The 21,212-nt window shown below is 54.7% G+C and overlaps 3 protein-coding genes across 3 annotated transcripts; 2 read left to right on the forward strand and 1 right to left on the reverse strand.

Moving 5' to 3' along the window:
- The first annotated feature begins 3,748 nt into the window (after nucleotides 1-3,748).
- On the forward strand, nucleotides 3,749-7,001 carry B0T26DRAFT_764213 (glycosyl transferase family group 2-domain-containing protein). The gene is made up of 3 exons (XM_060446438.1): nucleotides 3,749-4,487; nucleotides 4,556-6,604; nucleotides 6,668-7,001. The coding sequence occupies exons 1-3, from the start codon at nucleotides 4,032-4,034 to the stop codon at nucleotides 6,854-6,856; spliced, it is 2,694 nt and encodes an 897-aa protein (XP_060299727.1). The 5' UTR covers nucleotides 3,749-4,031; the 3' UTR covers nucleotides 6,857-7,001.
- Nucleotides 7,002-9,284: 2,283 nt separating this feature from the next.
- On the forward strand, nucleotides 9,285-10,475 carry B0T26DRAFT_597717 (fasciclin domain-containing protein; the record flags this gene model as incomplete). Its single annotated transcript, XM_060435654.1, has 3 exons — nucleotides 9,285-9,410; nucleotides 9,473-9,520; nucleotides 9,588-10,475. Coding segments are annotated over 3 exons (1,062 nt in total), but the record flags the coding sequence as incomplete, so codon positions are not given.
- A 1,437-nt stretch (nucleotides 10,476-11,912) lies between these two features.
- On the reverse strand, nucleotides 11,913-15,309 carry B0T26DRAFT_737746 (P-loop containing nucleoside triphosphate hydrolase protein; the record flags this gene model as incomplete). The annotated part of the gene is made up of 2 exons (XM_060443496.1): nucleotides 11,913-12,654; nucleotides 12,713-15,309. 2 exons carry the CDS (start codon nucleotides 15,307-15,309, stop codon nucleotides 11,913-11,915), a joined length of 3,339 nt encoding a protein of 1,112 aa, XP_060299729.1.
- Between the last annotated feature and the right edge of the window lie 5,903 nt (nucleotides 15,310-21,212).

A 21,212-nucleotide genomic window follows, 5' to 3' on the forward strand; every position in this document is an offset into this window, starting at 1 on the left:
AGTACCCGTGTTTGCTGCTCTGAACAGCACTCCAAAAATCTCCCGTGGTGGGTAGAATGTCTCAGGTGGGACGTGCAAGGTAATCGAAACCTTTGAGCCACCGTAAATCCTCGCTGGGCCGTGGCTTGACATATTATTGCTAGAGTGCCACGGTCTCTCAACTCCGGTAACGAGAGACATTTCCTATCTGTAATTATGGGGGCTGGCTGTTTCTGTGGTACGGTATGTATGGCAAAGGCAGCACCGTCCCTTATTAGCTCCCGCAGTCCTAGGCGGTGTGATTCGTCCTCGGTTTGGGGCACCGTGCTGGCTGCTGGCTGTATCGTGTTGAATACTTACGGTGGACTGATCTATTGATTTGGCTTGCAGGAATGTTGCATACACCTGTCAAGGCATATTGCTCTCCAGTCTAGCGGCGAGTGTGCCGGCTTTGCCTCTGCAGCTCCCCAGCACCAACCACTAAATATTACGAGAATTCCGTCAGAAACACTCGAACGGGACGGCCCAGGGCTCACGCAGGGGGCGGGGCCCCAGCTCGTGGGCAACCACACGCCGCTTTAAGACACTTGACGGGCCACCAAAAACCCACGTTGAGGCGCGTACCTTTTAGTCGCGGAAGAATTTAATGAAAATTTCTAGATATTTATTCCTCGTCTATTATTTTCTCAACTCCACTGCCGTTCAGTGTTCTCCTCTGCAATGCGAATCCGCCGGTTTCCCTTTGCATTCCCCGTACAGAGTAATTCATACCGTATCAACTACGTATTACGTAGTTACGACAGCTGTTTGTCATTCCAGGTGTCCATGCTTGACTCTGGGCACTAGAAATAAAAACAGAACAAAAATGTTTTACACATATTCGAAACATTCCATTAATTAACCGTGGATTGTCTCACCGAAGGAACCAAGAGAAAACAAGTTGTCTCAACACACCCACCCTGACGGGAGTGTGTGAGGCGCAGAGCCCACTGACGGGCTGAATTTCAGCGGGTGGTGCCCTGATCGACACCCCGATTGCCCCGCTGAACGGGAAACTGGAGAGCTGCCCTCAGCTGCAAACAAAATGCCAGCCAATCACAGCGCTGCATTCCTTCCCCAGGTTTTTCGCAAGACCCCACCTACTTCATTGAATCCGGGGACAGGCAGGCAGCTGCTTGCCAATTAATTCCTCTCCGTCACTCGGTCTTGGAATTGATTGCTTCGTTTACAAAGTTAGAACTAGTTTGCTTGGAGAAGCGACGCAGATATGGTTTTGGCACCTAATAAACAAATATTCTGCATAAGTATGGGGAATACAGAATATTACGATGGGTATCAGATCGGCGTACATATAGCAGACCGCCGATAGGTAACCAACATTACAAATGATCAACTCGAATAATACGGAGCAATCCCGAATTCACTTTGGCTTGATCACAGAGTTTTCGATTCCACGATACCGAGTAGTTCACTTTTAGGAAGGTGGAAATAAAGCCCCGGAGCGCAAAAAATGCTCTGAAGTTGCTCCCCTGTCAAAAAGAATACGGAGCGGTTTCCTTTTCTTTGCAGACGCACGGACGTCACTCGATCGAAATACAAGGGCCCCTGCCATTCCGCGCAGAGTGCCGGCGGGATCCCTGGTGCGGCTGAGAATATTTGTTTTACTGCTTTTATTTTATTATTTTATTTTATACCATTATTTTATATTTTATTTCATCGCATGGCAACTTTGCCGGCCGCAAAGAGCGAGAGAGCAGCCATGCAATTGCACCCCCCACTCTCACCCCCCGCCTCACTTCTCAACTTTAAGTTCCTTTGAACCACATCCGCTCTTCCCCACCGGGCTCCTCCTGCCTGCCTGGTGCCTGCCTGGTGCCTACCTACTGCTCAGGTGTGGATACCTTCCTTACAGCGATGGGCGAGGTCGGCCGCTGAAACAGCAGTGCCGCGACAGATAGTCCTCTCGGGACTGATCATATCCGAGGCCGTAGCGGTTTGTCTCTACCGACAGTTTCGGAGCAAAGTGCAGTCTGCGGTCTGTCGCGAGGACAAGAAATCGCCACTTGCGGAACATGCTGTCCGCAATGTTGTCTTTTGGGCCAGGCTTCCTAGTTCGGCACGGAAGGCACGGTCTGGCATGCTGTATCCGTACTTCGTCGTCTAAGGTAGTACATACACATGCGAGAGGGCAGGAGCGACGGGGCGCCTGTCACAAGGGAGTCGGAGCTGCTGCTGCTCCTTCCTGTGTGGTATGTACAGGTAGTTCGTTTTATTCTTCCCGCGGCAGGCAGGCTGTCGCCAGGAGGTTACCAAGGCGATCTTCCCATCTTTTGGAATATTAGAAAGACGGCAGCAAACCCAGAAGCTCCATCACCAAGTCGCCAGGCCCCTTTGCTCTCCCCAGTAGAAGAGCGACGGGCACACTAGCTAGCCCAGGCACTGGCACAGGTGAGTTCAGGTCAGGCAGCCTGGCCAGAGCGCGCCTCGTTGAGCCATGGAATTTCCCTTGCCGCTAAGGAGCAAGCAGCCGCCTCCAAAACCCCGTGACGGCGGCGCCCCAGCGGCAGATTGACAGCGTGCCACAGCGAACGGTCTCGTCCGAGTGCTTCACTTGCTTGCCCGCATCCTTATCTCGCTCGCCGCGAGGCAAAGCCCGGGACAAGGATGCCCCCCCAAGGTGCGCCCCATGTGGCCCATGGTTGTTGCTGTTGGCGAACCCCCACTCGTTTAGGAGCTTGGGCGAGTGAGGTTCATCTCGATCATCAACCAGCCTGGATATCATTTTCCTAAGAGAGCATACTGTGTACTCTGGACTCTAGTCTCTCGCCTCTCGCCTCTCGTTACTCTGTAGGCTCGTTCTTGAACTTCATTCTTGGGTGCGAGGGGTTGCCTTACCTTGCATTGCTGTTGCATTGCTAGCGGTGGGTACGCATCTGGAGCTTCGGACTGGAGCTGTGGACGCTGACGCTTCTCGTGTTCTCTCGCCTAAGGTAGCCCGTTGGCATTGGCGCAGATGAGGGGGGGAGGGTCGGTACGTACTCAGAAAGCACCCTTGTCCAGCTTGACCCGGTTTTCCCAATAAGTCACTTACACGACCACAGGCCTCTCTCCAGCCCAGCCAACCCAGCTCTGCACAACCCGACCTGGCCGAATATTGAAGCTACCCTTGAGCGTGCAGGTCTACGGCTGTCTGCTCTTGCACCAGAGGCCAATCACGCCTGCACAGACAGGGTCCTCTCGTCCCAAGACCTCGCGGCTGTCCACTCACTCTTTTGATCCTCCTCTCCTGTCTTTGTCGTTCGTTCCCTCTTCTGACCGTCTTTCCACCTTGTCCTCCTAAGGCGTCGGGGCCTCGGACAAGTAAGCATTCGTCCTCGTTGCTGCATTTTGACGAAGCCAAGACAATCCTGCCCAGTATCTTGAGCTTCGACGGGCAACTACACGGCAGCGACAGCTAACATTGGCCTGACATATTGTTGACACACAAGCTTCCAGCCTTCTGGACAGACGGGAGCTGTCCGCTCGCTACCTCGACCCACCACCGCCACGTTCGTTCTCGAACTTAATATTTCCTGAGGAGCTTATCCCACCGGGCTTGGGAATCGGTAATCGGAGACACTGTGACAGTCGGGCAAAACATAATAGATCCGTCAACCCCAACACCGTGTTCGCCTTCCTCGCATTGTACAGCTTTCTGTGCAGAGTAACCGGAACGCTCCTCCTAGGTACGACAGCAGCAGGATAGAGCTGCAAGGGAACCAGCCTCAGGTCCGAGTCGGATCCTGCGGTCCGTTAGCGGCCTGCCAGTGCGGAAGTTTCTTGGGCGTTGCTAACAACCGTGGGTACAGATACGAGGGGCTTTTCCAGTAAAGTAGATCTTAATATTGGTCAGGCTGTGACACAAGCAGACCGGCAACCCGGGTCACCAAAAACCTTAGACTCCCCGCTCCCATCCCCAATCTTGAGCTTCCCGGTGACGGGAGTCAAACGAGAGAGCGAACCGCCTCTTCACTTAGCCAAAGACAGGCCCAGGTTCGTGGACTGTTGTCACCATGGGCGTTGGGAGCTATTTCAAGGCCCAAAAGCCAGAGCCGCCGCTTCCCAATCCGCTCCCCCCTCGGAAACACGCAAAGCCGCCAAAGAGCTCGAACCAGAGGCGTAGCCCTCTGCGAGAATCGCCCGAATCAGAGAAGTCACCATCAGAAGGCTCGCTGAACAATGACCTCGAGCTCCAGCCGCCGGCTTCGGTGCAGCTCAGCTCCCGGCCGCAGTCCATATCAGGGCGGTCGGTGAGGTCAGCGAGCAGTTCCATGTTTCTGGACGACATCAAGCACGAGGTCATGGTCAACTACCTATATCAGCAACAATGCTCCCATCTGTGGGTTTCGGACGGAAGCGGCGAGATCGAAGGCGTCCTTTTGCGCAAAGCTAGGGGACAATACATGGCCTGCCCGCCGCAGCTGGGCAATTCCCCATTTGCCATGGCGTGTGCAGCACTAAACGTCCAGGTACGATGCGTGATTATTTTTCTCATCTATCATCTGAATAGTCGTGCTGATATTGCTTTTGTCTCTAGTGTGCCATGACAGTCAACTCTCGGGTCATCAAAACCTTTTTGCAATGGTCTCCTGAGGCAGTTGACGTGCCCCTGATGAACGGCCTGCGCGTTCAAATCCTGCCCACAATTGACGACTTGACGCGCGCGAGGAAACACCAGTTCGCAGCTTTTGTCGCCTCTGAAGGCCTCCTCGTGGTGTGGGATGATGACGCCCTGCACCTTGTTCAGAGAGCCAAGGCCATCGAGTCGGAGCTCATGGAGCTTGTATGGAAGGCTGGGGGCGAAGAGGATGAGGACGAGAAAAAGGGGCCGCCCGTGGCCGAGGCCGAGATCGACGAGGAGAGCGGGGAGCTGAAGCCCGAGAAACGGCCAGTTCACCTGCAGAATACCTATCTTGTCAGCTTGACGTTGATCATCGTTATCGTCTCCCTTGGGGCCGCGTTCAGAGCACTGGCCATTGAGGTGTCTGTGGACGGTCAATATCTGCGCCTAGCTCTTGTCGCTCTCTTTCCGGTCCAGATTTTCTTCACCCTCTTTTTTGCCCAGGTCATTGTCGGCTGTCTAGCGCAGATCTTTGGTCCGATTCGCCAGCTCACTATCAATTCCAAGTTTTACTCGGCCCGCCCGCCCCCGAGGCTGCAGGCGTCCATTCTCCCACACGTCACGGTCCAGTGCCCAGTTTACAAGGAGGGTCTCGCCGGTGTCATTGCGCCCACTGTCAAGTCTATCAAGCAGGCCATGTCCACATACGAACTTCAGGGCGGATCGGCCAATATGTTCATCAACGATGACGGTCTCCAGCTCATCTCTGAGGAGGACCGCCGCGCCCGCATCGAGTTCTACGCCGACCACAGCATTGGCTGGGTTGCCCGCCCTAGGGATGGCGAGAACGGCTTCTTGCGTCGCGGTAAATTCAAGAAGGCGTCCAACATGAACTTTGCCCTCATGATTTCGTGCAAGGTCGAGGAGAAGCTGGCTGCCCTCCAGCGTGCCCCCGATTGGTCGCAACACGACGAGGCGCAGGCCTATGAGCGCGCGCTGAAGGAAACTCTCGAGGAAGACGGCCGTGCCTGGGCTGATGGCAACATCCGTGTTGGTGACTACATCTTGCTTATTGACTCAGACACGCGTGTGCCAGCCGACTGCCTGCTTGACGCCGTGTCTGAGATGGAGCTGTCCCCTGACGTTGGCATTATGCAGTTCTCGTCCGGTGTCATGCAAGTTGTCCACACCTACTTCGAGAACGGCATCACCTTCTTCACCAACCTCGTCTACAGCGCGATTCGGTATACTGTTGCCAACGGCGACGTTGCCCCGTTCGTCGGTCACAACGCTGTTCTCCGGTGGTCTGCTATCCAGCAAGTCTCCTACGAGGATGAGGACGGCTACGAGAAGTTCTGGTCCGAGAGTCACGTGTCAGAAGACTTCGACATGTCCCTGCGTCTTCAGTGCAACGGTTACATCATCCGTCTTGCTGCATGGGCTGGCGAGGGCTTCAAGGAGGGCGTGTCACTCACAGTGTATGATGAGCTGGCGCGGTGGGAGAAGTACGCTTACGGTTGCAACGAGCTTCTCTTCCACCCCATCCGCAAGTGGATCTACAAGGGCCCCTTCACGCCGCTATTCCGACGCTTCCTCTTCTCCAACATCCGCTTCACGTCCAAGGTTACGGTAATCTCTTACATTGGAACCTACTACGCCATTGGCGCCGCATGGATCATGACCAGCGTCAATTACTTCCTCATCGGCTGGTTCAACGGCTACCTTGACAAGTACTATATCGACTCGTGGCAGGTGTGGTTCTCGATTATCATTGTCTTCAACGGTCTTGGCAACATCGCCCTCGCCCTTATGCGCTACCGTGTCGGCGAGCGGAATCTACTGTATGCCGTCTTCGAGAACTTCAAGTGGACCTTTTTGCTTGCCATCTTCCTTGGTGGTCTGTCGCTGCACGTGTCGCAGGCGCTGCTAGCGCACATGTTTGAGATCAACATGACTTGGGGCGCAACCAGCAAGGAAGCCGAGTTTTCCAACTTCTTCATTGAGATCCCGAAGGTGTTGAAGAAGGTCAGTAATACCCGACTCCTCCCCCTTTATTCGTTCTCCCGGTCGCTAACTCTTGTCTAATAGTTCAAATTCTCCATGATATTTGCCACCGTATTTATTGCGGGAATGGTTGTTCTTGCCATTGGTCCTTTCATTCCGTACAGCTGGAACATTACCGATTTCGTTGCCATCCTGCCCATGGCGACCGTTGCCGTGTCGCATCTTTTGCTCCCATTAGCCCTAAACCCTGCGCTCATGACGTTCTCGTGGTAAAGCGATTGCCGCCGCAAGTCTTGCCACTGGCTGCGTGTATTGTTGCTTGCGTCATGTTTTCTCTTCTCACATTTCGCAACCTCTCTCATATATACTTACATGTATGTTGTCACACATCTACCTTACATACCTCGGTTCGCCAGAACCATCCAAGGCCTTCTATGTTTTTATTTCCGTTTCCTAACGGCAATTCACGAATTCTATCTAGACTTGGGATAGGCAAAGCTTGATAGGAGTTTTAAACAACCACATTCTTGTTGCTTAATTTTTCCGTGGGATTTAGCAGTTGGATGCGCGGCCTTGTTGTAGTGGATGTCCTCGGCTTGAGTGACGGAGGAAATGGCAGGCTCAAGTTGACGAAGTTATTTCTTTGGCTAGGAAACGCCTTTGCGTGGAACTACCTACAGAGGTGGGATAATTTTTTTCTGAGGACATGGGATGGCATTGTTGGAAATCTCATCTTTCTGCCTTATCAGGATACGACAGCTACTAAGTATAGCCAGTCGAGTTGGTACATACATAGCTCTATACTCTAAGTCCCGACACACCTTGCCTCGTTAGAATGGGGCAAGAGTAAAATCATAATAAATATTAATGCCATTTATGATGTGGGCTAATGTGGTGGGGTTGGCTTTTCTGTGGGCGAAATGGAGAGACAATGTCTTGGTTGCAAACCGACACGTGTTTGTCTTGCTTGTTATGTCTGAGGATTAAGATAGTGTCTCGGGGAGCGCGAGCCCCCTTTTCGTCGAAGACGATGTGAAACGAACTCTGCGGCTATTCCTTGCGGCCCAGTCCAAGCTGCGGGGGTTTGCTTGATAAAATAGAGGCCATCGGAGTGCAGTCTTTTAAATTTTTACTTTTTTCCAATATTTAGAGGTAATGATATCTCTTTCGAATTTCTTGGGGATTTGGAGAGGATGTCATGGTCCCGTCGAGGTCATCAAATTCCCGCGCTCTTTAGGCTGGTGTGCAACTGCCTGGAAATGGGCGGGAAGTTAGGTTAGTTACCTAAAACCTTAGCCTCCCCACGCTGTAGACTCCTAGGGTTGTCCCCTAGGACCTAGCACCAACCCCCCTCTCACAGGTCCCTGCCGGGTATGTAGCGATGCAGCAACAGGGTTGGCTGAGGTAAACCTCGTATTCGTCTGAACCTAAGTTTATGTTTTGGCCCCGCAGCTTGACAGCGCACACAAGTTTACGTATTACTTATCACGCCTTCTTTTTTCCCTCCTTTGTTAGAATGGGTGGCGCATCACGCGCGGTTGTCCTCATTTCCACGGCCCACAGAGCAAAACGCCTCTTTTTTCTGGCAAAAGGGCATCAGCGGTCACTCAGTTTCGGGACCGCGGCCACACCATGGAATCATTCCTGAGGCCTTTGCCAGTTGTTGCTGAGGTAGTCGACCGCGTTACGCAGAAAAGCGGCGTTGACCGCTGGAGAAAGCGAACGAGACGCCTCGAGCGGGCGGAACGGGCGCCGCCGATAAGGACGGCGTGGCTTCCTGTCAGATACCCAACAAGTGGCACAACAGCGAACTGGGCGTCGTGTGTGTGTGTGTGTGTGTGTGTGCCAAATTCGATGGCTGAACACGAAGGTGACGAGGACCGGGCGTCCCAGCTGAGTGCCTGCCGCCTGCAGTCACGCTGCTGCATTGGCTTAGGCTGCTTGACTGGAACTATAGCTGGGCTGCTGCTGGTGGACGGAAGGGGACTGCCTTTGCTTTTCGTTGGATAGGAAAAGACGCCACACGTAATTAAGAACAAGACGAAAAGAAGAACGCCATCCATTGCCTTTCCTCGTTCCGCAGCGAGGAATGTTTCAGCGCTCTGGCCCGCCTGGAGACTGTCGCTCTCCCAACCTACCCCCCGGGCGGCGCATCACTTCTCTGAGAGGTCCTCTTCGTCGTGGGTTCTTCTGTCTTGTCCGTGTTATCTGCCCTCGGCTATCCCTATTTCCTGTCTTGTGTTTGCTTTCTCGTGGCGGTCACGGCGATCGGAACCGCCAGCTAAGCAGACCAAGTTGGAGACGCGGTCTAGGTCCCAGTAATACTCACATACCAGAAAGCAGACTAACACTGAGGACATGCTCACATAGCAAAAGGCCGACTAACACCGAGGACTGCGTTCAAACTCAGACCAGCTGCCCCCCCCGCGACGACAAATTTAGTCTTTCTTCTTCTCTGTTGCTTTCCCGCGTCGGGCCGCACCCCCTTCTTAATGTCATCTTGCTGCTTACCTCCGTCCCCACCCTCGCTCGAAGCTCAAGCTTCATGACCGAGGTGAGGAGGACTGCCACTGCTGCTGTGACGTCGTCGCGGGCCCCTTTGCCTTTCTAGACGAGGCAGAGGCTCTCATATTATTTCCCTTCTACAACTACTGGCACCATGTTCGGGGCGTCTGCTTCTAGCCTGTTAGCCTCGGCGCTACTCGCCTCGCTCGCGGCCCTACCATTGAGCTCCGCCTGGCAATTGCGGCAGGTTGCGAAACCTCAAGACTTGGGCACCGTCCTGTCTTCGCACAAGAACATCTCGACCTACTACGGCTTGGTCAAGGTAACCACTATGATGTTGCAGGTCCGTGTCGTGCCGGGAACATTAGCTGACTGCCTGCACAGCAATATCCCGACATCCTCCTGCAGCTACCAAACTATGCCGGCGTCACGGTATGTCTTGGGCGGCTTCATCGGACCTTGAACAGTGGACTGGCTAGCTTGCTGACACGCGGCGTAGCTCGTGGCCCCTAACAACAATGCCTTCACCAAATACGAACTATGGGACCCAAACAACAAGACTATGGTGACTAACTTCCTGCTGTACCACATCATGCAGGGCACCGTGTCGACGGCAGCAGTGCCCCAGGGCGTGTCGACGTTCGTGTCGTCGCTGCTGACAGATCCGGCTTATACCAATGTAACCGGCGGTCAGAAGGTCATCATCGACAAGCAGCCCGACAACGCTGTCGTCTTCACGTCGGGCATCGGGTCGCGCGCCACCGTCGTCGAGCCCGATATCCCCTTCACGGGCGGCCTGCTGCACATCGTCGAGACGCTGATGGTGCCGCCCGCGCGCCTCGAGACGACGACGCGCGACTACTACAAGGACCTGCAGTCGTTCCTGGGCGCCCTGTACGCCGCCGGCCTGGTCAGCGAGTTCGCCGACCAGTCCAACGTGACCATCCTGGCGCCGCGCGAGGATGCCTTCCAGCGCGTTGCGCCCGCCCTCGCCGCCCTGTCCAAGGCCGACCTGGCCAACGTGCTGCGCTACCACCTGCTGCCTGGCACCGTGCGCCCGAGCGTGACCTTTGCCAACGCCACCCACCTCGCCACGGCCGCCGACGGCGGCCAGAAGATCAGCCTGCGCCGCGCGGGGAACAACCTCTACTTTGACCGCGCCCAGCTGCTGCAGCCCGACATCCTCATCGCCAACGGCGTCGTCCACATCATCGCCGACGTGCTCAACCCCAACGCCACCAGCGCCCCGCCCGATCCGGCCCTCGGAACTCAGGCCCCGGCCTACTCCCCAGCCTTGGCCACCGACAGCGCCCTCCCCTTCGTCACCGCTCTTCCCTGCACCACCGACTGCCCCGTCACGACCACCGCCATCACCGGCAGCGGCAGTGGCAGCGGCAACGGCACGGGCTCCAACGCTACGGGCGCGGGCGTGGGCGCGTCAACCACCGCTGACGTCTCGAGCAGGTCCAGCAAGGCCCTCGCTGCCGCCCCGCGCTATACTGGTGCCGTGGCTGGCGTCGGCGCTGCGGGACTACTCGGCCTCGCGGGTATGGGGCTCGTCGGGCTGGTGTGAGGACGCTGTCTCCCTCCTCGCCTGCACTGAGTTCGAGCTGGCTGGCTCACCTAAATAAAGTAACTAATGAGGCTTGACTACAATCACTGTGGGACTTGGTAGCGTGTGAATGAAAAATAACCGGTACAACTTGGTCACCTTGCTAGACTACCTATCTACCGGGCGGTGTGATATTTAGAGAGAGAGCAGGAAGCTATTATATACCTCGGTTATTTTTCGTGATTCTGTTTCCCTGTCAATACCTCCCCTTGCGTTCTACATCTGGCGATTGGGGTGTTTACGGTGTTGGTGAGTGGGTAATAGGATGGATGGATAGCCCTTCACTATTGTCTCTCACGGCCGGGCTAGAGGGATAGCATAAATATACCTATATTTGTAATTATTTGTTTGTTGTTATGAAATGTTCAGAGTGTTCTTCAGCCCGGGACATTGTTTCAGTCTTCGTCCTCCACAACCTACCTTTTCCTGTCCCTGTTCTGACGCGACTAATAACGCAAACCCTTGCCAAAGATGATATGCGATTTAGAAACCCTGACGAGTAGTTCTTCTGGATGCTTAAGACTGGCCGTCGCCCAGTGCCCTCCTGCTTTACTTACGATAGGACGGTAGGCAAGCCTCCTGGTTGCCGATGGAGAAATGTAAGCGGCCCCTGAGCCGAGGTTTAACACACGCGCTCACTTGCGCTTGATAGCCTACCAAAGCCCTATTGAACTCGATCACTACTCACTCTTCGTAGACACATTCACAACAGCGACCCTGCCGAGGATAGACGGCAAGACAACACAGGATTATGACGAGAGATAAAATTATGCCAAGTCTACTACTACCGCAACCCGCAGATGGCAACTAACTGACATTGAAACAAAAAAAACGCCTCTATCAGTCTTCTATTCCATTGAGTAACCGGAGCAAGCGAAAAGCACGCATTATCACACATCCCGTTTCTTTTTTCCCCTGCCAAAAAAAAACAAAACACCAACAACCCACCCAGCCGTCCCGAATCATCTTCTCTTCTCTTTTTTATCTTCTCTTTCTTATCTTGAGCCGAATCTAGCCAAAAGAAGTCTACCCTCTAAACCCGCTTTCCATCAAAGAGACATTAAAAAAAAACAGCAACAGACGGACGGCCACACCACAACCACCCAGCTCTATACCACCCTAAAAGCCACAATGCACCATGCAAAATGCAGACAACAACGGCAATGAACACGCGAAAAGCGCGACGAGGAATGCTCAACTCTGTTCCGTCCCCTACTCAGCCTCGTCGTCCGTGTCGAGGGGCTTGGGCGTGCCCTTGGGGCTGTTGAGCCAGTCGATCTGGCGCAGGCGTCTGCGCACCTCGCGCTCCTTGACCTCCTTCTTGGTCATCTTCTTCTTTTTCCTTGCGCGGAACTTCATGTTTTCGTCCGTGATGCCGTTATCCTCGACGCCGCTGTTGACGGCGCTGCTCTGGACGCTGCTCATGTTGGGCGTGTTAAGACCGCTGGTCACGGCGCTGGCCGGCTTGCTGTCGTCGAAGCGGTCGAGCGAGATAGCCGCGGTGCCGCGGTGCGTCACGCGTCCGTCGTTGACGTGCCACTGCTCGCTGGCGAGGGCGCCGACGAACTCTTCGTTGTGGGAAATCATGACGACACCTCCCTTGAAGTCGCGGATGGCAACGGCCAAGCCGCCGAGCGAGTCGCGATCCAAGAAATTGGTCGGCTCGTCGAGAACAAGCAAATGCGGGTTGTTCCACATGGCGCCGGCAATCACGACCTTGACCTTCTGACCACCAGAGAGAGAGCCAATCTCGTTGTGGTTGGCGATATCGGGATCCAGACCAAGGTCATCAAAGTGCTTGCTGATGACAGACGGCTGCAGCTCCCGGTAGCCCAGACCCTCACGAGAAGCCTCGTGATCATCGAATTCCTGGACAAGTTTGGCAAAGCCAAGATCCAGAAGCGTCTCACGCGAGATTTGCGAGTTGTACTTGGGCAGCATTAACCGCCATTTGCTGTGTAAAATATATTAGCATCTGAGTGCGGCTTGGCGAAGGGATTTGTAAAACTTACACCTCGTATTGGAACGTCTTCTTGTACTTTTGACGACCGACCAGCGACTCGATCTGACGAGCGCCATTGCCGTCCTTAAGGTCGACATATTTATCCATTTGCTCCTTATCAGCGTCGGAAAGAACGCGAGTTTGCTTCATGTGAACCTCGCGGTCATCGCCGTGCTGGTAGCGCCATTGCAGATACTGGTTGGGCGTCTTCTCTAGATGCATCTCCACGTGCTCAAGGGCGTGTTGCTTGATGTACCCGATCCGGAGATTGGGGTGCTTCTCAACTCTGCCAACGGTCGGGATAGTCTCGCCCGTAAGAAGCTTGATCAGCGTCGACTTGCCGGCACCGTTGGGGCCAATAATAGCCACGCGGGACGAGAGCGTCAGCTGGCAAGACACGTCAGCCAGAGACGGCTTTGGCGCGTTCGGGTAGCTGTAGGAGACGTTGCTCATGCGGATAATGGCACGAGTTGCCGACTTGACACCGGTGAGAATTCCCGGGGGAGGGAACTTGAACTGGACTGTCGAGGCGGACAGAGTGTAGTAACTCCTGGCCTCGGGCTTGACCTTGACAAATGCGTTCAGATTGCCCTTGTAGTGCCCCAGCTTCTTGTTGGGCTCGTAGTGATAGATGTCGGTCGTGACGTTGTCGAGGAATCCGGAGTCGTGAGACACAATCAAACTGGTAATGTCGGTGTGCGACTTGAGGTACTCCTCGAGCCACTTGATGTTTGCCACATCGAGGTGATTGGTAGGTTCGTCAAGCAGGAGGACGTCGGCTCTTTGCAGCATGGCGCGGGCGAGGGCCAACTTCATCTTCCAACCACCGGACAGCGATCCGACTCTCTGCGATTGCTTGCCTTCGGGGCCGGATGTGAAGCCAAACTCCTCAAGGACAGACGATATCCTCTCGCGACCCTCCTTTGCGATGGTCGGGTCCTTTTCGACAAAGTCGAGAATGCTAATGTCGGCATCCTCGCCCTGGTTGTGCTCCACGTAGCACGTCCGGAGCACGTCCTGGGACGGAAAGCCCTCGAGCTTGCCCGAAGCAATGCTCTTCATCAGCGTCGACTTTCCGGCGCCGTTCCTGCCGCAGAGGCCGTATCTGTGGCCCTTGAGCAGCCGCAGGTTTGTGTGGGACAGCAGAAGCATGCCGCCATATGCCAAGGAAAAGTCGGCGTTGACAATTTCCGTCTCGCCATCGTCCTCCTTCTCTGGGACACCGAACTTGCGCTCATCTTCCTTGATGTAGTAGTTTTGGACCGCGGCAGCCACGGCTTCGTGAGCGGTCGCAGATTTCATCAACGGCTGGAGATAGGGGCCGATTCTGTCAGAAATGCGGCGCACGAAGCGGTGGTTGACATCCTCGGCGACCATGTCGCAGACATAGGGGCGCAGCAACTTGTAAAAGTCCTGGTCGCCCCCAACACCACCATACTTCTTGACCTCGGCATCGAGGACCTTGGCGACATCGGCTCCCGAGATGCGCTCAATGACGTTCTCCTTGTCGGTCGCCATGGCTTTGTCCATGACGGCGAGAGCGCGAGTTGCGAGCTCGCGGACTTCGGGGAGGGAAGCTCTGTTAACGACGCTCTTGATTCCGGGCTGGAGCTTGGGCAAGAAGGCGCGGGCCTCGATGGGATCGTGTACCAGCTTAGTCAAGTTCTCGGTAATGACAACAGTCTGGCGGAGGACTTCTTGGCTGGTGTTGGGGCTGTTGAGGGAGCGCTCGAGGAAGGGTGTGAGGAGGGCCAGAGCGGGGGAGGTGACAATGGCGACAAAGGTTGTTTGCGAAAGTGCATGGATGGCCGATTGCAGGCCCTCGGAAGAAGGGTTGTGCATGGTCTCGATAAGGAGGGGGATGCGGGGAGCGACATCGTCGTTGGACAGCAGGGTGGCGAGAGAAGTCATGGTCTTGAGAGCCTGCTTCTCAACCTCAGACTTCATGTCGAGCATGCCGCCCTCGGCGACGGGGATCAGGCTGGCAAGCTTGTTGCCCATAATCTCGCGCAAGATGTCACCAATCTCGGACTCTTCCTTTGTGCTCCCGATTCTGATCTTGGCCTTGTCGGCCATCTTCTGGATCATCAGGTAGGCACCCACAACACCCTGCCACTTGCCGCCGGCCTTCTTCAGGTATTCGACGAGAGCAGGCAGGAGGCTGACAACCAGAGCCTCGGGGCTCAAGTTGGCAAAGAGGGCATCGAGGCCGTACTGGGCAGCCTCGCGGACGACGCTGCCCTTGTCGGCAAGGGCATCGAGGGCACAGGCAACCAAGCCGCCATCTTGGAGAAGGAGAGCGACCTCGCTGGCGGGCTGGCGGAGGGGGAAACGCTCGAATACAGCACCGAGGAGGTTCTGGGCCCCCTCGCGGCGCAGGCCACTCTTCTTATCGGCCGCGGCCTTCTTGGCCTCGGCGACAACGCCGTACTGCTGCAGACCGCGGAAGCCGACCGAGGAGGCGAGTAGGAGGTCGCACAGAGCGTAGCAGGCGTCAATCGAGGCCGACGACGTCTTGGCCGAGAAAGCCGTGGCGACCAGAGCAGAAACGTCGGTAGTGGCGGGAGGCGGGGCAGTGCCGTCGGGCGCCTTGATGGGCACAACCATACTGCTGGATTGCGTGGGCGGCGATACGGGGTGAGGCATCGCTGGGCGAAACTTGGAACCGTGCAGCACGTAAATCGCAGACGGCGTCTCTTCTCGTGAGAAGCCTGGGCGGAAAAATTGCCCTTTGCGACTTTGCGACGGCGCCTAAGATTGGCGAGCGACCAACGGCGGGACGATGGAAAAATTAATGGCGCCCAACCAACCCACACCCCACAGAGACTTTTTTTTCTTCGCCTGCCAATTCTTTTAGCACGAATCTTATCGGGCTGACTCAGCAGGGATTGTGGCGGGGTTGAAAGAAATGACACGGAGCAAAAACTCGCCAGTGTCTCAGGCACGTGCAGCCCACCACAGGCTGCCTTCTGCAACAAGGCCTTGTGCGCCACACAGTGCCAGCATAAACGACCCTGGGAGCGTCACTGCTAATTCTAGAGCAGTCACAGTGCGCAGGGCTGATTCCAACGTTCATTCTTGACAGTTGCACGCTTAAAATTCTGGTTGCCAAATTTTCTCTGGAAGCACCTGCCTCGTAGCGGGGAGGACTCAAATGCCATCTAGCCATCGCCTTGGCTAAGAGACTCCAGCAGGTCGTGCTGTGCATGTCTACACTCTGCACATACAGACTACTGTACATGTACCTCGACAATGAGTCCGGCAACGAGCCAGCTCTATCTTTTTTCTTTAGGCGTCCGCCATGACCAGCGCGCATATGCCTTTTTCTTCCGACTGCGGCAGCATCTGTTAAAGTTACAGTGGAGGGGCGCGCACACCGAGAACCCCAGGGCAAACACTGCACTTGCTTCAATCCGGCAGGCAGACAGTGACATCGCCAGAGTCATACCCAAAAGCTTCACAAAGCGAGCTCCCTACCCTATCCTTTATTTTCTTTTACCACGAGCAAGACGTAGCTCGAGTCAATGTCGGCCACCATCTTTCAGCCAAGAAACCCTGGCAATTATCGGTGTCGGTGTATCGGTGAGCTTGTGGTCATGGTCGTGGTCGTGACCGTAGCCGTGGCCGTGGCAGGAAGGGCCTGCCTGCCGACGACGCTCGACAGTTCGAGACAGGCACCCGGAATCCGCCAACAAACAAACGTTCCCAAGGGAATAGAGCTGTTCATGTTGGTTGGCAGACCTATGCATGTTAGCTCTCTCGTCAGATTCCTTCTTTTCCTTCCGTTTCGCGCCGCCAGCGTCCAGACGCGCCAACAACCAATACATTATTGGTGCAGACTCTAGCCGTCGTCTGGAGTGCTTCCGTCCTCGGCGCCCCCGCTACCGGTGGCGGCGACGTCTACGTCGACGTTCCTAAAAGACTAGACAGCGCCAGCTTGTTCATCAAGGCGATGAGTTCGTTCGTTCTGCCGATGAGCCTCGTCTTGCCCAGCTTGTCGCGCCGTCAATCCTGCCTGCGCAGTACATACTCGGACATCGCAATGACGCGCTTCGGAGCTTGTCTCTTGTTGATGCGAGTGGCTTTTTTTTTTTTACCCCAAAACTATCGTGGCCCGTTGGTCGGTCTTGAAGAGCTAGGTTCTTATTCGGTTTCTCGGAAACAGACTCGGAATAAGGTGGCCACTAACTCTGGGGGCTCTGTTGGTTACCCAATAGTTCAAACCATGCTCCGTATTGCTACCCCTTTTCTAGATCCACCCGAATGCATCGCAACCAACAGAACAAATACACGACCAACTCTGAGTATTGGCCTGTACATTGTATTACGCGGTCCTCCATCGGTTCGTCTCGCAGATTTCCCAGCAGACCGTTACTTGGGGGCTGCGCGCCTGGCCTGCCATCTATAATGAGAAATGGCTAAGAAGGCATCCTCGGACCTTGAAGAACAAACGCACCAGACGTGCACCGACTACTACCAACAAAGGAGGTGGTTATGGCCGATGCATCACTTTCCTAAGGGAGGCACCCTACGGAGCCTCCAAAGTACCTCGTATTTCGGAGCAAACTCGAGAGGTGGTGAGACGGCAAGACGTAGGTATATATAGGCATCCGTCTATATGTCTAAGTCCATGCAGAATTGATTAACTGAACTCGGAATTCCGAGCCTTGCGAGCAGAACAAGAGGGCATGTTGCCTTTTTAGACACAAGCTCGGACTCGCACATGTCGCGCTCTCCTTGCAGCCTTGTTTCTCGGCCCCATCAGATGCTCCCCAAGAATCTCACAGACCCAGGAAAGCCGCGCAAATCCCGCCCCTCGCACAGCACAGTCGCACACACGAGTTCGGTTGCTTTCATTGACCATTCCGGTTCCTCCTCTTCGGGACGCGGGATTGCCCCATTTATTTAAGGCTGATCGATTTGCAACGAACCACCTCACCCCACTCCTTTCCCTTCCGTTGTCCCTCGGAGGCGGCGTTAGCATTTCTTTCTTCTGTCATGTCAGGTTTTGTTATGTTATATGTCATGACGTCGCGGAATTCCGGCGTCGATTACCAAGCCAATTGCTAACGTCTGGCGGTCTGCTCGGGTTTGTTGTCGTTGTTTTTGTCATCGTCGTTCAAACAGCCGCGGCGTCAAACATTGCAATCGCAACCCTCTCCACACAGCACCTTCCTGTCTATCCGATGACTCGCCGCAAGGCTGCAACACGCCGGCAGCCACGTGTGCAAGGGCACAGAGTAACGAGATCCCGGGGTTTCCTCTTACAGAACAACCACTTACATAGAAGGGAAGGCCGCAGGCGTGCGGCTTGGTCAGACTGCCCGTCAAGGTCGACCTCGTGACGCACCACCTTCCTTTCCGAAGCTGCAGTATTTACCAAAGGGGGGTGATGTGGGTGGGCGCTAACCGGGTAGGTGGGCCGCTTTGCTGCACCGTCTACGAAAGTTACAGACGTACGTACGTACCCATGTAACCCCCTCGGTTTTCCGAGATGCGAGCCCGGCCTTGCCTCTTGGCTTTGCTTCCCTTTCCCACAACACACATCGCACCACCCCCCATTTCCGCCCAGAGGTACAAGATGCGTACCATTTATGCGGTAGCGTGCCAGCCGCACTACCTTTATTGTTCATGCCTGTCAAAAAAGAAATAACGTTGGTGTCCACACCAACACAAACCAGCGCGGCGCGCGGCCACAGCCACGCCACCCCCCCTCCCCGGTCGCCGTGTTCTCTCCCTTCGCCCGCCCCTTTTCCAATAAGGCAAACGGATATAACTAAAACTTTCGCAGCTGCCTCCCCCGTAATCGAACCAATCGACAGGAATGTGCCCGGTTTTAGTTTGAATTTCGCGACACAAAGTCGGGTGGCAACTTGATGCTTTCGCAACATCCCATGACGCGCCCATGACGGCTCTCTCGCCCGCACCGCCGCTCGTCTCCCTGCCTGGCAAGGAACGCGCCCACGCGAGAAATGTGAGTTACCTTTGTTGTCGACGTGCCTGATTTTGAGTGGATGGGCCAAAACGCTGCGATTCCCGTCTCGGCTCGGCCCCCCCTGGCGTTACACAACGCGAATTCGGTGCCGTGGTCTCTTGTCTGTGGGTGAGTGAGTTCGTGACTAACTTTTAAGAATCGCTTGGGTTCTTTTTCTGTCTTCTTGTTCTCTCTCTCTTCGACGGCTGCCTCACTTGTGGGGCACACCATAGCTGCCTACTTACCTACTTACCTAGTGGCGCTTCATCTTCCTCGACTCACTTCTCATGCATGCTTCCTATACACAGATGAAGCATGTTCTCTGGTTTCATACTCATTCGAACCAATTAAGATGGGCTTGAAGTGGTTGTCACTTGCTCATCTTGTAATATAGCCAGCATACAGTGTCCCGGCAGACGTTTGTAGTAAATAAAACATGAACACAAAATGTAAGCTTGACCTCACAAACAACACAACGCACAAAAAATTCAGGACAACGGCAGTCCACTCACCTACCCCCGTAACACACACACACACACTCACACACACAAGCTGTCCGTGGGGGTGGTGGTCTCTGCGGAAACAGCCAGAGGCAAAGAACGGCAAAGCGAGGCAAAGCAATCCCCTTCCGTCTCCGTCTCCGCCTCCGCCTCCGCCGTCCCATTGCCCGTCTCACCTTCCCCTTTCTTTTTTTTAAGTTGGCAACCTTGTCTTTGCTACCCGCTGGCGTTTTTCCTGGCTCGTACAGCTAGATCGCCTGCACGGTCCCAGGTCTGCGCCGCAATTTCGGGGGCCAGCCAGCCATGGGACGGGAACACGTTTCTTTTTCTTGTTTCTTGTTTCTTGTTTTTCTGTTCCTGTTTTTCTATTTTAAGGAAACGGTATTTAATTAGTCCACTCGGCACTTGCTGTTGGGATGGATGATAGGACGACGGGACAACGGGAAAGGGGGGATGTATTTGATGTCGTTTTTCCCCCTTTACTCGAAGGAAGGTAGGTTTGTATCTATAAGTACCCGAACAGCGAAGTCCGATGTCGTATTGTTTTCACTACCACTATCGTCATCATCAGCATCCTCATCATCATCCAACGAAAACACAACAACGCCTTACCGAGAATCTCTCTCAACAGCCACGCGGCCATTCCTTCCTTGCATGTAGCACGACGCCCCAGGATCGGATTTGTCTCTGTGAGAGAGACGAAATTGGTTGATGGGAAGACGAGATTGTTTTGATGGTATGGGCGAGCATAAGATGTGTCTATTCTAGGAAAAAAGAAACGCAATGCTAGTAACAGGTTCACGGAAGCGTGATTCTAGGAAATGCAAGTAGAGGATAAGAAAGAGAGCCGCTTGACTCTTCCCCCTCTAAGGAGAAAAGGAAATAGAGAGGAGAGGAAAATATGCAAAGAAAACAAGGAAAAGAAATTACCACCCCGTCGTAGCCCTTCGTCGCTGCCGTCGTCATCGTCATGGCCGTAGATTTATGCGATACCCCCCCCCCCCCCCCTTTGCCCAATCCAAGCGTAGGTAAGCTGACCAGCCACGCGCACCCGCAAAAAGATACCACGTAAGGACACGACACAGCAGCCCAGTAGCCAGGTACCTTGGTTAGGCCCGGGTTTAACTCCCAGCCATCAGCTAGGAGGCCGCCCTCTGGCCCACCGGCTTTGAGGCGAAGAATAAAGTTAGCATTGTTATCTCCGACCACTAACAAACGTTTGCTGGGGGTCGTCGGGATTGACGGACATATCCGGTTTCCAGTGTTATTGTTTTCTTTTTCCTTGTGCGCCCCGAAAGTGCAACGAAACCCCCGAAACCGCCAGAGACAAAAAAAGAAAAGAAAGGAAACGTAATGTGCGAACCCGGATTGGAGGGAAAGTGAGGCGAAAGAGCAGCACCGCCGTTTTGCTTTGTTTTTGCTTTTGCTTTTCCATGTCCCTTTCCCCCACTCCTTCCGGCCGAGTCTTCACTCTGCCCCACCGCTAAGACTTCCTAACGCCCGCATGTCTCGGTCTTCCTTCGCGACCTCGTCCGAGAGTGCTGTTATTAGAGGGGGATTCTTTTTTGCCGTGTCTTCTCGGCAGCGGCTTAGTGGGGGCCGATCTTCCGGGCTGGCCGATTGGTCTCTACGGCGCAAGAGCAGTGCAAAGACCACGGGATGCTCAATTCTCTCATACCAACGCGGCCGCGATAAAAAAAAAAGCAAAAATTGAGGAAGGGCCGAAAGAGACGAGCGAGGGGCCAAGGGCGGGGCAATTGAAAGGTCAAAAAGGCTCTGCATCTATTGGCGTCGGCCGCGACATGCTTCTATTCGGGGACAAAGGAAACGCGAGAACCAGGGAGATGCAAGTGCAAATATGCGGCTTATCCAGGCTGCAATTTAAACACGATGTGGAATACGGCGGGGGTGGGAGCGGACTCGGCGGGAACCAATGGGGTTCGGCCGTTGCTTAAGGGTCGGGAGTGGAGCCGGGACCCGGGGTTGCGGTAGAACCGGGGGAATGCCTAAGAAGACCGGAGCATTTTATCGTAGAT

This window comes from Lasiosphaeria miniovina (assembly GCF_030549165.1).
Source record: "Lasiosphaeria miniovina strain SMH2392-1A chromosome Unknown B0T26scaffold_2, whole genome shotgun sequence".
NCBI classification, from domain to species: Eukaryota; Fungi; Ascomycota; class Sordariomycetes; order Sordariales; family Lasiosphaeriaceae; genus Lasiosphaeria; species Lasiosphaeria miniovina.

Excerpts from the sequence above, each read along its gene's own strand:
- B0T26DRAFT_764213 (XM_060446438.1), top strand. The coding sequence starts at position 4,032 with ATGGGCGTTGGGAGCTATTTCAAGGCCCAAAAGCCAGAGCCGCCGCTT. Across the intron at positions 4,488-4,555 it reads GTGCAGCACTAAACGTCCAG|TGTGCCATGACAGTCAACTC; the intron begins GTACGATGCGTG and ends TTTTGTCTCTAG. Across the intron at positions 6,605-6,667 it reads TCCCGAAGGTGTTGAAGAAG|TTCAAATTCTCCATGATATT; the intron begins GTCAGTAATACC and ends CTTGTCTAATAG.